This window comes from Schistocerca americana, chromosome 7 (genome assembly GCF_021461395.2).
Source record: "Schistocerca americana isolate TAMUIC-IGC-003095 chromosome 7, iqSchAmer2.1, whole genome shotgun sequence".
Classification (NCBI taxonomy): domain Eukaryota; kingdom Metazoa; phylum Arthropoda; class Insecta; order Orthoptera; family Acrididae; genus Schistocerca; species Schistocerca americana.
In genome coordinates, this window is record NC_060125.1 from 216,157,163 (window position 1) to 216,173,534 (window position 16,372).

General features: G+C 37.5%; 1 protein-coding gene across 1 annotated transcript in view; it reads left to right on the forward strand.

The window, feature by feature from the left end:
* LOC124621812 (B-box type zinc finger protein ncl-1-like) overlaps nucleotides 1-16,372 on the forward strand; it is a 151,022-nt gene that overhangs the window by 51,459 nt on the left and 83,191 nt on the right. The window contains exons 4-6 of the mRNA XM_047147251.1: nucleotides 9,373-9,552; nucleotides 9,642-9,782; nucleotides 11,399-11,730. Coding sequence (XP_047003207.1) covers nucleotides 9,373-9,552; nucleotides 9,642-9,782; nucleotides 11,399-11,730 — 653 coding nt within the window. The remainder of the gene's footprint in view (nucleotides 1-9,372; nucleotides 9,553-9,641; nucleotides 9,783-11,398; nucleotides 11,731-16,372) is intronic.

A 16,372-nucleotide genomic window follows, 5' to 3' on the forward strand; every position in this document is an offset into this window, starting at 1 on the left:
CATTTCGTTTTTTCATGTAGCAAAACTTTGACGAACTTTGATGGCGTAATAGATTCTTTCCCAGAAAGGAAAGTACGCCATATAAAGCTGCGGCAAGATTAGAGAGGAAAAAAATGCTAGGACTTAAGGATTGAAGAAAAGTGTACTGTCTTGCTTGTCTCTTGTCTTTGCTCATTTTATGTATCCTATATATAATTTTATGTCACACAGAACAGCAAGTTATTAGCTAATAGGCAGTTAAGACTGCAAATTTTCTGAAGAGTTCTTGTTCTGCTGGTCACAAATAATCCCACCCAGTATTAACTGCGAAGGTGTTTTTTTTTTTAAAAAAAGAGGTAAGATGTCAAACCGGTCGACTAGGATCAGGAGAGGCACGACAGGGCATTTTAATTTCCATTGTCCTCAATACAGGTTTGATGAGATCCATTACAAAGTACTACATGTTTGAATTCCACAGAGCGAAATACAGTGACATGCCGTAGAAGAATGCTGTATGAAGAGGCGTGGCATTGCACTTAGACACGCTTAAGACCAAATAACGTGTCTTACGTTGCCTCGATCATATATGTTTTATGTATCAGACACTTCAGAAAGATGTGCGCTACAATATTAAGATATTTTTTAAAAGTCGATTTTTGTAAATTTTTGGCGTCCTACCTCAAACCCTCGAGGGATGGGGAGTGCCACTATCTAATATTGGCCCGGTTCGGAAATATCGTAGATCCGGACGTGGTGCACAGAGCAGTCTTGAGTTCTAGTGGGGAGGTGGTAGTCTCTACGTGACCCATGTTTACGTTAAGTGATTTTGCTGTTTCCTCTTCGTTTATTGCTCTCACGTCAAACGAAAACAAAACGGATTTCTGTGGTCGGGAGCTATCAAGTGAATTAAAATACATACTCATAATTACGGAAGGCTAAAATAAGTTATTAGTTTCAGATTATGTTTTGTTTATACCTTTATGAAAGTCAAGCGTTAATCGCCTTGCAGAACAATGATGTTATCTTTGTTGGTTTGTTAAAGAAATTTGACTTTAATTAATTTTTTCTGCTGAGGCAGTCAATTTATTTGAAACCAAGTGTTTAATTCCACACTATTGCCTAGTTTCAACTGTTCGCTACATTTCAAGTGCACGTTTTCATCGTCTAGCAAGTATGGCATTATGCCATAATAAAGAACCAATTATGAGATAATACAGTACTGATACATCTGAATCTGGACATACGAATGTGCACTTTAAGCCGAATTATGCATTTTAGTAGGGTTCACAAAATTCCCATGCTCTTGGAGTATCCTCTAATGCAGGGCTTCCCAACCTTTTCAGCTGGCGAACCGGTTCTTCAGTCGAAAATCCATGGCGGACCCCTAGTCAGTCAAGAGCACAGTAACTTTAAATTTCAGAGCGAAACCCATGGGAATTGAAAACTTCTTAATGCAAGTGCCATGTTCCCAATGCCCCCCCCCCCCCCCCCCCCCTCCCCTCCCCGCGAAGTATCAATAGTCTTTGGTTTAGAGATGAATGAAAACAACATGAAATTAACGATCCATATTGAGTTCCCACTTTATCTAGATACTTACTAGTGGATTTACTCCCTTTGTTCAACACACTATAGCCTGATTAAAAGTACATGGTAATTGAAGTTTCACACGATGGAGCTGTCTTCCTCCAAGTGCAATCAACGTCACATCCAAACTGTTTGCTGTTGACAAGCTGCCGCTTATGGTCTGTTCACTTCCACTATTTGGCTACTGTTGTGTAAGGAGCATGCATATTTCGTAACAGTGATGTGTGTGTGTGTGTGTGTGTGTGTGTGTGTGTGTGTGTGTGTGTGTGTGTGGTTTTTCAAGAAATCCGAAGAAAAATGTTCAAATGTATGTAAAGTCTTCCTTTGGTCGTCCTTCCTCCTCATTCATTTCATCTGGAAACTTCCCTTGTTGTGAAGGCGATAGAGAAACTGCACTCTGCTTCAATGATCCTGACTTCATCCACCGATCCATGTTAGAAGTAATAAACTGATCGAAAATCGACGTATGAAATATGTAGTGCACTGACAAAGCAAGTTTAACATTTAATGATGCCTGGGGCCGCATACATGCCAGCGAGCACTGTGACTGGTCGACAAAGCTCGCTCCGCGCATGTTTAAAAGGTTTCAGTGCATCTAGCGTCGTGAGCCGGCGCACAAACGACCCCCGTATTGTTGCGAAACAGTCGATCAGAGAAGCCGCATGGAACCGCAAAGGCTGCTTGGGGATACGACCTGAAGTAAAAGTACACACGTTTTTCACACGAAAAAAAAAGTAGTTATGAATTTGATTTCCACATTTTTATTCAGTAATTTTACTCATAATTTTACACGATTTGGTGAAAGGTGGTCGCGGACCCCCTAGAAAGAGCCGGTGGACCCCTAACTGGTCCGCGGACCACAGGTTGGGAAGGCCTGCTCTAACGTCTTGTTTCTTTTTTGACATAATGTAAGATCTTTCAATGTTTTACACATACGAACCTAGGGGCTTCCTGCGTCATCGTAGCTGCGCAAGCACGGCGACGCTTGTCATCCGGCGTAACTGCTGAAACGAATATAACGTCGCGGGAAAATATTCCGAATGCTTGTTTGAAAAGCGTTACTTTCATGTAAAGTAAATTTCCTTTTACACAAAATGAACTCTGTGCGCAAATGTCCGATGAATTTCTTAAAACAGAGCATTTGACTCTCATTCAAAATTCAAATCTTTGAGAACGACCATTTAGAATATTTTCGAGCCCAGAAGGTCAGACATTTATGTCGTTGTTAAAAATCTTACTGGCACATTTCTGTGATGCATCTTGAAGTGAAACACGCGCAAAAAAGATCAACATTACTTGTGAAAGCCTAGCTTCTCTTGCAGCTTAATAATCTTAGAGGCCAATATATCATAGAGTACGTGAAAGCTTTTCTTTTCTTTTAGCAACACTATGTATATTAATTTAAACCATTACCTTTCCCGATTTCTTTGTTCGTGCTGCTTAACAGTGATGTTGCTATTGGCTGACTACATTACGTGTCCTATGCTCTGAATATCCGCTGTCATCGGCTGGCGAGATCGCTTGACATGACCTACGACCGGCTTACAAAAGCGCATTGCAATCTCGATTTCAATTCTTTTCGTAATACGAAATATGCAGTGTACATGTTGCTGCACATCAGACATCTTTCCAAAACGTGTTTTTCCCCCAGAGTTTAGTTTTCTAAAGTGCCGGGAAATTCTACGCCGGTGTAAGACCACAACCACTGAAAGGACTGATAAGTTTTACAGTTCCGAGGAAAAGTATACTGTTACTTAACAAGGAAAAAGTGTATTTTCATCCGGGAGAAAGTGTATTTTTAACCGGGAAATTCGGGAAAAATCCGTAAATTTTTTTTCGGCGCCCACGTATACACCCTGTGAGGGCTCTGCTGTCCAGTAAAAGAATTTTAACAGTTTATGTCTCCATAAAAAGGATTTGGTTTCTCTGCTGAGTGGAATTTCTTTGCAACCAGCCATGGAAAATCTCCTTGTGATGGAACTGAAGGAATAGTTAGAGATACTGGCTGCTCATACTAGTTTGCAGAGGCCTTTAGATAACCAGATTTTGGCACCTCTTGAACTGTTTCAGTTCTGCACTGATATTTTAGTCATAATTAAAAAAAAAAGTTACACAGAAAGAAATTGAGCAAATTCAGTTTGACCAGGAAAGGTTTGTTAAAGGCCACACAGTTGTGACTGAAGGAAATCACCTGTTGGTGCCCATTGGTTTAAACAGGATCAGAGTTAGCAGAGTTTCCAATGACGCTGCAGAAGTCACAGTTAAAACAATTGACAAAATCCAGCTTTTTCAACAACAGTGTTAAAACCCGAGCAGTATGTTAGTTGCATGTATGGCAATGCTTGGTGAGTGTGAAATGTATGTAAACAGGGTGGTGATTCTTATGGAAAACATTGAATTCTCAGGGAATTACATTTTATTTGCAAAAATCAGGGAGATCAGAGGCAGCTTCAGGAATTTCATAAAATCTTGGGGAATTCTGCATTTTTAACCTAGCATTAAAATTGAATTTTATTGTGTTCTATAAATCACAAATTTTAAAATGCTTAATATTTCATTAAATGTGTTAATTATATACATATTATTCCACATAAAGTATTGATGTTTAAAAACTGTGGTTAAACTCCTGCTTATAGCTGGTATATAATTCAGCTGAGAGGAAAGAAAAGTAATTATTGTGGTATGCTGCCACCCTCTCCTCACCATTAATTTCTCGGGAGCTTAATGACACCATCTTCCTCCTCATACCTCGAATGCTCAGGAGTTTTTTTTCCCCAAGTTTGAGTAGCCATCCTGGTAAATTCCATTGAGGGGAGGAGAACCTTGGTCAGCTTTATGCATCCCTGAGGTCTCTCCCATTTCTTCCAGTGGTCACCTACTAAAGATATTTTCTGGGTTCCAAAGCAGCATATATTTAAAATCATGAAAGCACCGTAAAGAAGCTCAGGAAGGCAATATATTTACTCAGAATCTGAACAAGACAGTATTGGCAGTTATTATTCCAGTTGCACAGTGCGTGTAAAAGTTGTAACTTTCTGGATTTTAATTTGGTTTATTGCTTGAAGTTTATTTATAAATAACTACCTTTGTATTTTTGACATTTGTTTCCACTGATTTTAGTTTCTGTTTGCTCTTCAATATCACATATACATGGTGTACGAAAAGTAACAACTTCAAGTACTGTTTTCCATACATAAGCAGGCAGAGTTCAAAAATGAAACTATGTAGCTTCTGAAGCTTAAAAGAATATTCTTTGTAGATACGGCAACATAAAAAATATTAAAGAACATACGATTACGATATGGGCAACCAAAACTACATGATTTTTGCCAGTGAAAATGCTTACACCAAATTTGCAGGCGGATGTATTTCGATAGAGGAGGACAGAGGCTATGTACAAAAAGCACATGGCAGAGTGGATGTGTGTCATACTATAAATTCTAGCCTGAATTTGAAGGAGTGCAACTGTCACCAGATGTATTTAACTGTCTGTTTAGCACAAACAGTTGTTTTAAGTGTGCAAAAGCAGGGACTTGGAAGGTAAAAGTATCTTTCATAAAATATAGCCAAAGTTGGCAACTTGAACGTGAGTGTAGGTGGTGCAAACTTGGGATCCCTACCTATGACAGGCTGTAGAAATGGAACGGAACGAGATATCGAGATAAAGCTTTGGACATATCCATCCAAGACAATTTTGAAGTTACTGAAAAAATTTCACTGGATTTGCGAATGGTTGACTGGGACCACTTCTGAAACTAGTCCTCTTTAATGGAGTATCCCAGCAAGTGTGTTTCCTTACCTCAGGTTGAATGAGTGGGAAATGCTGCCTCTCTGAAATACTTACCTTGTATAGAAATTCCATTTGTTTTGCCTCCATGTATTACTCTTAAGCCATTCTCACGTGGGACATGTATCCCATTGTGAAGTGCACTAGACATTGGTCTGTCATGGTTGCTGCATGCTCTACAATGACCTGCTACAGATCACAGGAAGAGCTCCTCATCATGATTTGTGATCTCGGCTCTCTCCAGTGGCAGTCTGGGCATCTGCTGGGTAAATCGCACATCTCTTTATGAAAATGGATGAGCATAAAATAGCTGTGTTAACTCTGTTAGTGATTGTCAACAAAAGTGGAGGAAGTAGCAACTACAATGCTGGACTTGTTCATGGCTTGAACAGCAAATAATGCTGTAAATCAGTGTGCCATACATACCAGAAGAAGTTATTTGTTAGCTCAGTTGAATTTTTCTGATTTTCAGTATTCAGTTGAATATATTTGTAGTGTCTTGTCAGTTTGTACATGCATGATATCCATATTGTTACAATCACCTTGGCTTCACCATATAGATTTCAAGACTGAGATTAGTTTCATAACTCCATTTGAATGGAAGAGATCTTTTTCTCCCAAAGTTGCTCACCATAATTAAAAATCATATTTGCTGACAAGATACAAATATTAAGCAGTCCATAAAACCAAAAGACAGGTAAATATATGTTACATGAAGTTTCATTAAAGCAAAAACTTCCAGTGTGTAACTTTTTTGCTTGTAGTTATGTTCAGATTTCTGGCTACTGGGGAAATGTTCCAGTCGCTGGTCTTTGCAACAAGAATTGCAGCAGCAAATGTGTTTGCTTATATTAAAAAAAATAGACTGCTACAGGTTGTACTTCTATGAATTTAATAGGAAAGAGCCAGAATCTTTAAGAAAAAGGAAAGTGATTTTTTGAGTGTGTGTGTGTGTGTGTGTGTGTGTGTGTGTGTGTGTGTGTGTGTGTGTGCAGAAGTGGTGGACGCAAATAAGCAACCTTGAGCTTCACTGCCCATAATGCTGTCAACTTAGCTATGCCCTCAACGTGGCTTCCTGGCCACCAATAATGGGCTGTCTAAAGACTGTATCTACAAGTTTCCGTATTTGATATTTTAACTATAACAAATTTTATCAAAACGACACGCTTTTGAGAGATCATCATTGCGCTGTAGCATTGATCGGTGTACTATCATAACACACAACTTACAATCATAAAAACATCAAATACAGGAGGCCATAATATGCCGATATGTAGTTTACTCTTATGAAAATAAATTGTGATGAAAATGATAAAATTGAGTGTTTTCAAGAGATCGTCACTTTGGTGATGTTTTGAAGCAGCTTATATTGTGAAACAGCTATATATATATATATATACTCCGTTCATCATAAGAATAAACCTTATGTAAACATTACACCATGTATGCTTCTGCGTTTGCTTGAGTCTCATTGGATTTTGTTTCATTTGGAGTGGAAACCAAGCTGTGTCCGGTACAGTCAAGTACGATCATAGGGATACGCTCTATGCTGTGTTACACGCACATAGACTGAGCGATTACGCTGGACAACAGCTTTACTGGTGCATTAAACTTTGACAGCGCTGGCCAGCCAGTGGTTCAACTAAACTGCAGTGGTGTGAGGAGTTGCAATTCGGATGTAAAAGGAGATGATCAAAGAAACAATTTAGCTTTGAATGTCATTTTTAAAAAGAGTGAAACAATAATCGTCAAAATTCCAGCACTACCGCGTGGTTCTTAGGTGGCCAAACGGAAAACGTGAAATGCTCTTGTGCTCCAACGAAGGCATTAATTACAGTCAGTCGTCAGGTAATCTCTCAGCTCCATCCTTACCCGAATCCGAGAAATACGTTTCAGTTCTGGAATTGTCATCTGCTGCGTTGATAATGAGTCAGTCAACAACAGAATCCATGAAGCCAACTAGACACTGCATTTTCTCCTCTTCTTCTACGACGTGCCATTCTGTATCCCGCCAGCGTTTGACTGTGACGTGAAAAAGCTGCGAGCATCAGTTCCAGTGCGTCTGGCAGCTTAACAGTCTTGTTATTTCTCGTACCAAATCCCTTAATGTGGCTATCAGTTCTGTTCGGTTCATATTGTAATGGTACAGTGGAAAGTGTAAAAATTATGCAGCATTTGTGTGCTGTGCTCGATGCTGTGAAAATGATTGCTTTTTGTTTCTACGACACTCATCTACATCTGTGGTATAAAACAACGGACATAGTTCAAATAAAGAGTATATTTGGTTTTTCATTTTTGCCTTACAAAATTAAATGGTTATGTTTTCTTAATTTAAGCAACCTTTATTAACAGTCTTTCATAAAATATCGATAATTAAGAATTTATATTTGAAATGAAAACAAGAATTTCGCATGCAGTATGTAATTAGAAACAAGAAGACGTCCATTATTCATATAAAAATGATGACGAATTATACAATTACGAGATGTAGGTGAAACTTGAACCAGCAAATTAAGAACTGGTATGACCTATCTCTCTACTACCATACAGATTCCACTATAAATGAACTGTGAGCTTAGGTCTCGACTGTATATGATACAGTCCCTCGGAAAATTTGAAAGCTGAGTATCTCTGTAAATTTACAAAAAAACATTAAGAACAACATATTTCCTGGCACTTATTAACCGTGTTCCATACGCATGTTTCAGTATGGAAGTGTAAGCAGCCTCAGCCATTTTCATATTGCGTATTAACGCCATGACAATCGGAGTACAACAGTGGATAGGCTGTGACTGTACACAATTTTTGAAGTAAAAGCTACATAACTAAAACGTGATTAGGAAATACGTTGATGGCTGTTAATATATTTGAATATCTTAAAGTGTCTTTAAGCAGAACCTACTTCTAAGAGCGTAACAACACCAGTGTAGGTGTGCTACGGCTTCTGACCAGTTACCACGTTCGTGTACATCAGGTTTATTCGTATGATAAACAGAGTATAGTGTATTCTGTGACAAAGAAGACCTACCAACTGTGTAGTTAACTCAATACAATATGGCGACTCCTCAGATCTGCTTGTCATGTAAAATGATCATCTCATTGGTGACATTGGTTTCCACTAGGCTAAAATCTGACATGCCACGTTCTTCATTTGCACTCATGTCATGCGAGAGGACGGCTTTACTGTTGTCTACCCTCAGATCATCTTGTGCTATTTTTCACAAGTTTTTCTCCTTTCTTTTTACCTTACATTTTCTAAATATATGTGCTGTTTCCCACTAAGGATATGTGTTTATCATTCTCAAATTTTTGTCCATTCTGCCAGTTTTTTGTTGATCAATCTGGTATTTGATTTGTTGTTTTGCAATAGTTGTGTATAATTGTATGTTTGTCCATCATGCTTACTCTGCTTTTCAGTAACCACGAAGCATGGTACTCAGTGGTTACAACACATACTTGCAATTGAGAAGATAGCAGCTCGATTCCCTCAGTGACCACCGAAATTTAGATTTTCTTTGGCTTCCATAAATTACTTAAGGCAAATGTTTGATATATTTGAAAAGCACATAGTTGGTTTCCTTTATCAGTGTGCACTTGTGGTCCATCTCTAATAAACTCATCATTGACAGATATTAAAGCTTAATTTTCCTTCTGGAATTGAGTGTGATTTTGCAGTGCCCAATTTTATTAAGATTGTTTGCAGTTTCCTTAAATCACTCCAGGAGAATTCTGGGATTATTCTTTCATAAGTTGGCCATTAAATTTCATGCCTCATCCTTGTCCTGTCCAGGCTGTTCTTCACCCGTAATAAACATGACATGAAGATGATGTTACACCTTGAAATTCCTTCAGGATTCTCTTAATACGAACATTTCTTAGTTGTGTAAAAATTCCTCATTTCTTTTTTATATACTAGATTTTAACTTTATGGAAGATCGTCTAACATCTTCTGTAATAAGTAATCATAGAATAATTTTTCAAACAAAATTAGAAACAATGATGTATACCGTTTATGTCTTAAGGCAGGATCAAAGGGAGCTTCCTCTCTTCCATGTGACTATGTCCTTACAAATATATTGGACATGTCTGCTATTGAAAGCACTGCCGTATTATGCACGAGCTGTAAAGCAAAAGAAAAAGCTGTAGCTCGTTGCTCAGATTGTGCCCACTTCCTTTGCCCTAACTGCAACACAGCACATCAGGTAAGTAGGTTCATTGATTTACGTCAAATATCATTAACTGGTACTTTAATTAATAATTTACTATATTGTTGCATTGCTTAATGTTACAGTTTATGCGCTGCTTTGAAAATCATCAGGTAGTACCATTTGAGGATTTACGAAGCTCAAGAGAAGTTGTCCCCATACACAAACCAATATTTTGTGACACTCATCCAGCTGAAAGTCTGAAGTTCTATTGTTTTAAGTGTCAGGTAAGCTTTATGTACAGTATTACCACTTAATTTTATGGTATAATGCTTGCTGGAAAATATGGAATGTTTGACAGAGGATACTGTCCATGTGAGTTTTCTTGTGTAGTGTGCACATTAGCTTGACACACCATTTAATTATGTATATCTGGGACGAGGGGTGGTTACAGTTATAAAACTATGAACAACAAGAAGTGTTCTTTAATATGCACAATAATCCCCAACACAGTTGAATAGTCATATTTGATGATGATGATGATGATCAAATAACATTACAGTGCGTGCCTATAAAAAATTTGTAATTTTTGTTTACAGTAATCGTTAAACAGACTGCGTAGTATATACAAAATGCATTGGTGGCGGCTTCACAGTTTTCCAATGTATAAATCTGTGAAGATGACTTGCAAATTTGGTTTTGGTGTCCTCCTTTTAGCAAAATCTCAAGTTCATTTTACATTACATTTATGGTTTAATGTGACTTCCAGTGTCTCAAGATCTCTTGTGAAACCTTTTCCAAAATTAGGGGTAATTTTTTTAGTTGTGATGCACATCCTTGTTATTCATTAGGGGAATGTGTCTAGTCAGAATGGTGTAAAAATTTCATCTTCCACAAATCCTCAGAATTAATAATAAGAGTATGAGAAAATATGAACAAGGTGATCATGTCGCAGAGGCAGTTACGAACTTCATTAACATTGTGTGATAATGTGCCACCATTTTGGACGTGTATGACATGTTTTTGTAGTATTTCATCAGTTTGCAATTTTGCATTTGCTTTTGCTTGTGGCACAAAAAAAATTTAAGTTTGCAGCTGTCTCAAATTTTTGCACATTGCCACTACTCCAAAGTTTGGTAGTTATGTGTGTTTACTTTGCTGTTTAAGTGCAATAGTGTTTAATCGAATAAATTCAGTATCCTGATTTCTGATGTACTCTTGACATAATTATTTTCAGGTTTGCAGTTGATTTACCCATTTCTGTGTTGCTCAAAAAAATCATTCATGTGTACTGTAAACTCATATTGTACCATAAAATTGCTTGTCTTCGTCCAGCTGGTTTAAGATATTAGCACAGAACTTTTTGTGAGTCCATTTTTCTGTGTGTCTTCATTCTTGATGTATTGTCAATGTTACTTTGACATGTGCAGACATTTTTGCAGTAGAAGTCTAACAGTTACATGCAGAGTACCCAGTTCAAGAATGTTACACGGAGTTACTTTCGCAGAAGTGTTAAAACATTTTTGCCCTTATTACTCTCTTGTGTTGGATTAACACTTCCGTATGCTCAACAGAACACCTTTGCCACTTGTAAGTGGAAGGTGCATAAGTTCTGTATTGGAATGAAAATTCCCTTTTAGGATGCGCTTCACATTCTGGACCATTGAAAAGTGGCATGAGTCACTTCGAGTCAGCTCTTTATGTGCTTCATTAAAGACTAACACAAGAACCAGATACACGAGTGCACAATAAATTTATATACCATTGCAAGTTGTAAAACATTCATCGTGGCATATTGCGTGGCTCAACAGTTTTATATAAATTTTTTGATTGCTTGGTAAAGTCAATATCAATGAACACAGGTGCTTACTATTGCTGATTCCAATGTCTTTGCTTTTTATAGATGCCTATATGTAACAATTGCATGGTGAGTGACCACAAAGCACCAGAACATCATTATGAGTGCCTAGCAGATGCAGAGGAGCAGCAGAAGGACGAATTAAAAAGTCTCATGGCAGAGAGCAAGTCAAAAATAGAGTTCTGTGAAAGTGCTTCAAACCATTTAGAAAGTGCTTTAGGTGAACTGCAGATACAGCATGATAATGCCAAAGATCTGATTCATGAAACATTTCATAGTTATAAGGCTGTGCTTGAGAAGTGCAGGGACAAAGCTTTAGAAGATTTGACTAAGATACATAAATCAAAAGAGTTGAAAATAATGGATACATATAACAGGTAAGGTTTGCATTATATTTGTATATGTTGTAAAGTAATATATGTCTTTGCTACTCAGACTGGTAATTTACGCCTTTGATGACAAAATTTTCTTTAAAACTAATGTTGAACACAAGGTACTAAAGTCTGGGCTTTTTGACAATATGAGTGTTATTAGCAGCCCCTGAATGAAGTCTATTCTGAACATTCGGAAAACTTCCAGTTATTAAAGGTGTTTTAATGCTTGAGTAAAGAAATGGGTGATAGTAAGTTTATTGTCCTTGGCTAATCAAGTATGTCTTTTGAATTCATCAAGATGGGTCTAAAGTAAGTGCTGTGGCCTGGTTAATTGTTGTAATACAGAATTAATGATTACAAAGCAACAAGTTGATTTTTGTCATTTTTTTTTTTGTTCTTCTGTGTTTTGAAATGCTTCTGTGATAGTGCTGTAAAGAGAATTAATTGTAAATACTCAATGGAGGCAGTATCATTTTTTTTTTCCTTCCAAAATGAGGTGGCATTAGGGATTCTACCACTCATGTATAGCTGACTGATATGTGGCACATAGAAACTCACAAAAGACAACAGTATTAACAGTAGCTGGCTGAACCCTTGCCCTTTCTATAGTAGAAGTACACACATTCACACACACAACTACATATACCCAAATGTGCACAAGTCTGGCTGCTGCAAGGCTTACTGTCGATTATCAGTAGTGTCGGCGGATAGAAGTGTACTGCCCCCCCCCCCCCCCCCCCCTCTCTCTCTCTCTCTCTCTCTCTCTCTCTCTCTCTCTCTCTCTCTCTCTCTCTACCCTCTATCCATCTTTCGTGTTACCCCCCCCCTGCCTTGGGTGTCCTTCTCTAACTCCGCCTCACCTCCATCCTAGTCAGTCGGTGACCGCAGGTGTGTGTGTGTGTGTGTGTGTGTGTGTGTGTGTGTGTGTGTGTACTTCTGAAAGAGAAAGGCCAAAAGCTTGAAAGCTAGTGTTAATGCTGTTCTCTGTTGTGTGTTTCTATGCACCCACGCATCTGTCAGTTGTAGGTGAGTGGTTGCTTTTTCTTTGTCATTTACCCACACAGAATGATGATAAAGCTGCCGCTAATAATACTTAAAATGTTCACTCGTAGAGGACTGTTTTTAATGACGGTGCATTAAGTGGATTTCCCATTACTATTATGATGCCATCCAAATAAAAAAAAAAAAAAAAATTGGAAATAGGTGTAAGGAAACTAGTAAGTGCTGGCTCCAGATTGGTGAGGATCATCATCCCGTTATGGTTGCCTTAGGTACTTTCAGAAACAGCATTGTGTCAAACTAGGGGACAAAATGCAAACTGTACCCAGAACTTTGGCAAGGCTTTTACTAATCAAAGAGCAATATGTATTTTTAATTTAAAGTTAATGCTATTCCATAAGAATAATCAGATGATTATCCTTCCTCTTCGCAAAATTGTGTCCTCATTTTTGGAACTATATCCAGTTACTGAGGCTCTGTGTTTTGAAACATTATTTCTCAATCTGTTCTGTATTTTTAGTTTTTGAAGAGATGCTGTTAAGAGTTCCTCAGGAAGGTGGCTCAGTATTCTGTTGCAAGCTACCTTTTCAAAAAGTTGTGAGAATGCAGGAGGCAGGTGTGTCTGTAATTGTAGATGATTTGGTTCTCTCAGCTTTTATAAATCGGTCGGGCTACTGCATAGATCATTTTTTTGGGAAAAGCACATTTATTCACTGACAGACTACAAAAGTAACTCTAGAGGGGTGCTATCAAATTAGCACAAAATTTAATAATCATGAAAGTTTAAGCTTTTCAGTGGCCTAATAGTTCTTGTAATTTCTTTGAGAATTGTTTTGGCAAAACTGATGTTTGATGGTGGACTAATAAGTGCCTGTCTAAGTTTGATGGGCCTGCTTTTGGTGGTACGTTTCTTTTCCCTGTTTTCAATTTACTGGTAGGCAGAATTCATTGATTTTAATGTCCAAATATTGGAATTCAACACCTGTCGCACTGCTATTTTTCATTGCTACTGGCTGTTGTTGACACTGCTATGTCCAGCAGCAAGGTCTTATAACTGCTATAAATGATTTTGTAAGGGTTGAATTAAGTGGTGCTATGGTCTCTGGTGTTGTAAGAACACACACACACACTCTCTCTCTCTCTCTCTCTCTCTCTCTCTCTCTCTCACACACACACACACACACACACACACACACACACACACAATGAATTGTGCAGCTGCTGAATTAGGACTTCAGGATTCAGTCTGTAATGAATAGTCAGCTGTGTTAAGGCACCCAGCTTCTTATAATGAACAATAAAAAAGGTGGAAGTGGAAGGTCAAGGCGAGACACAGTACTGAGGAGGATACTTTCCTATAGGAATGTTGGAACTACTTTCACCAACTTTCAGCCCCATTACAATTACAAACTGTGGTGAAATGGCAAAGTGAGCACTTTGTTTGTGGTTGTTCAGTTCTAACTAGTTAGATTTATAAAGTTGATAAGTTACACTCTGTTGAGTGTGAGCTTAATACAGACGTAAACGTTAAATATGTACCTTTCTGCATTACCTTTTCTACAAAGTTGGATCCAACTCTGAGGTATAAATTAACCACTCTCCATTTTGCACAGTAACAAATGATAACAGCAACACATCAAATAAATTTTATGTGCAACTTGTAAAAATGATGAAAGACATTACAAATAAATATTCTACAAATGCTTTATAGTATAATTCATAAAACGGGAGTAATGCGTAGCAAAACTTGGTCAGTAAGTTTCCTACTGACCAGATGTGAAAGTATGTCTGAATTGAGAAAATGCAGAAAAGGAAAGCCTGTAACAAACACAATTCATAAGAGTTATCTCAGAGTACAGGAAGAATCTTACTGATTACCACCTTATAACCAAACGTTATTGTCCCTAAAGGCATTACTGATGGCAAGAGACTCAGTAGTATTATACTCCATCTATTTTGAATCTGAATATTTATGACAGTTTCGTGTGTTAATTTTGGTACGTCTAGTATTCCTTGGTATGGTTGCAACCATGAAAATGCCTTGGGTCCCACTAGCAGTGTACCACTCGATATGAGCACTGGTGTGCTCAAACCTCATGCTGGTATGCTGATATTATAAACATTGTAGAGTGATCTTGAAACAAATTTCATTTGTCAAAACAATAGATATATTGTTTGATGCGTTGTCATAGCTTTGATGTGACCTTGCAGTATAAAGCATTGAGAAAGCTTTTTTAATGCCCATCCCAGAATGTATGTGATCAGTCAGTTTCATACTTCCCCAAATTGTGATTTATTGACATTGTAGTCAAGGGAACTTTTTTTATGTTCTGTGAAGTGCACAGTTTTGCATTTCAGAACATTAACAAAAAGCTTTCAGTCTTTACACTGCTTTGAAATCTTAAAACAAAACATGTGCTGACTATTTGTACAGGTTTTTCCAGACAATACTTAGTTACAGATAACGTATCATCTGCAAAACAAATCCGAAGTTACTATTCACAATTGCTAAATATGTATACACATAATCTCCTCCTCCTCCTCCTCCTCCTCCTCCTCCTCCTCCATCTCTTCCACTGTCTCTCACTGTGCATTGCTTCCTCTCCTCTCGCTCGGCCCATCTCCTCATCCCTTCTATCCATGTTTAATTTCTCCCCCTTCCTCTCTGTTTTCTTAATGCTCAATCTGACCTTGACCCTTGTTTATTGTTGTTGCAATTTACAAAAGAAACCTTCATTGGGGTCATTCCATGGTAACTCACATTACTAAGTGATGTTTATAATATAAGTTTTGGACAATTAACAGGAGGATATGTTTCTATTAAATATTTTTTATACCTCAAAACATACTTTATACAGAATGCTCTATAAACCCATATCACAGTAATTGTTACATTACTATATTTATAAAACCAAATCTTATAATTATTCTTAGTAACTCGAGTTACATTTCCAAGAAATGGCTTTTGCATATGATCAAGAAAATACGAAAGTCTGGTCTGTTTTATGTGAACATTTCATGTAAGTTTTACACACAATACCAGAAGATCTTATTAATTTTTTAATAAAGTTCCAAACATTTAATCCTTAATAAAATAAATATTAAAACCATAATGAACACACAACTCACGTTGCAACATACGGTAACTCACGTTCTATTGCCACAGATCACAGTCAAACTTGAAAAAACCATGGGAATTTACAACACTTGGAGGGTTCACTTTTCTGACAATCTTGTCTTCAGTGTAGTACATTTCATCTTTAATTTCAGGCCACTTCTAAAACTTCCCATCTTTTATCATAACATCAACTTTAAACTCACCATTTTCAATTTTAGTAACATTACCAGGAAGATATGAATTGTTATATTTTGCCACCACCCAGTCATCTACTTGTATATTTAGTGAATTTTCTGTTCTGTTAGTGTTTTCCTCTGCAGCTGATACAGTGGTGTGTCCTACAACTTCATTATTATAGAGTTCCAAGTGATGAATTTTAGAAATGTTCAAGAAAGGCCTGCAGTTCTTGATTAAGGCCGAGAGATGTAGTTTTTGCTTCTTTGGCTAAAGTCTTCTTCACCCATAAGAACTGCAGTTGCATTAGAAGAAGAATTCAAGAATGCTTTTACAAAATCTGTTGCATTGTTC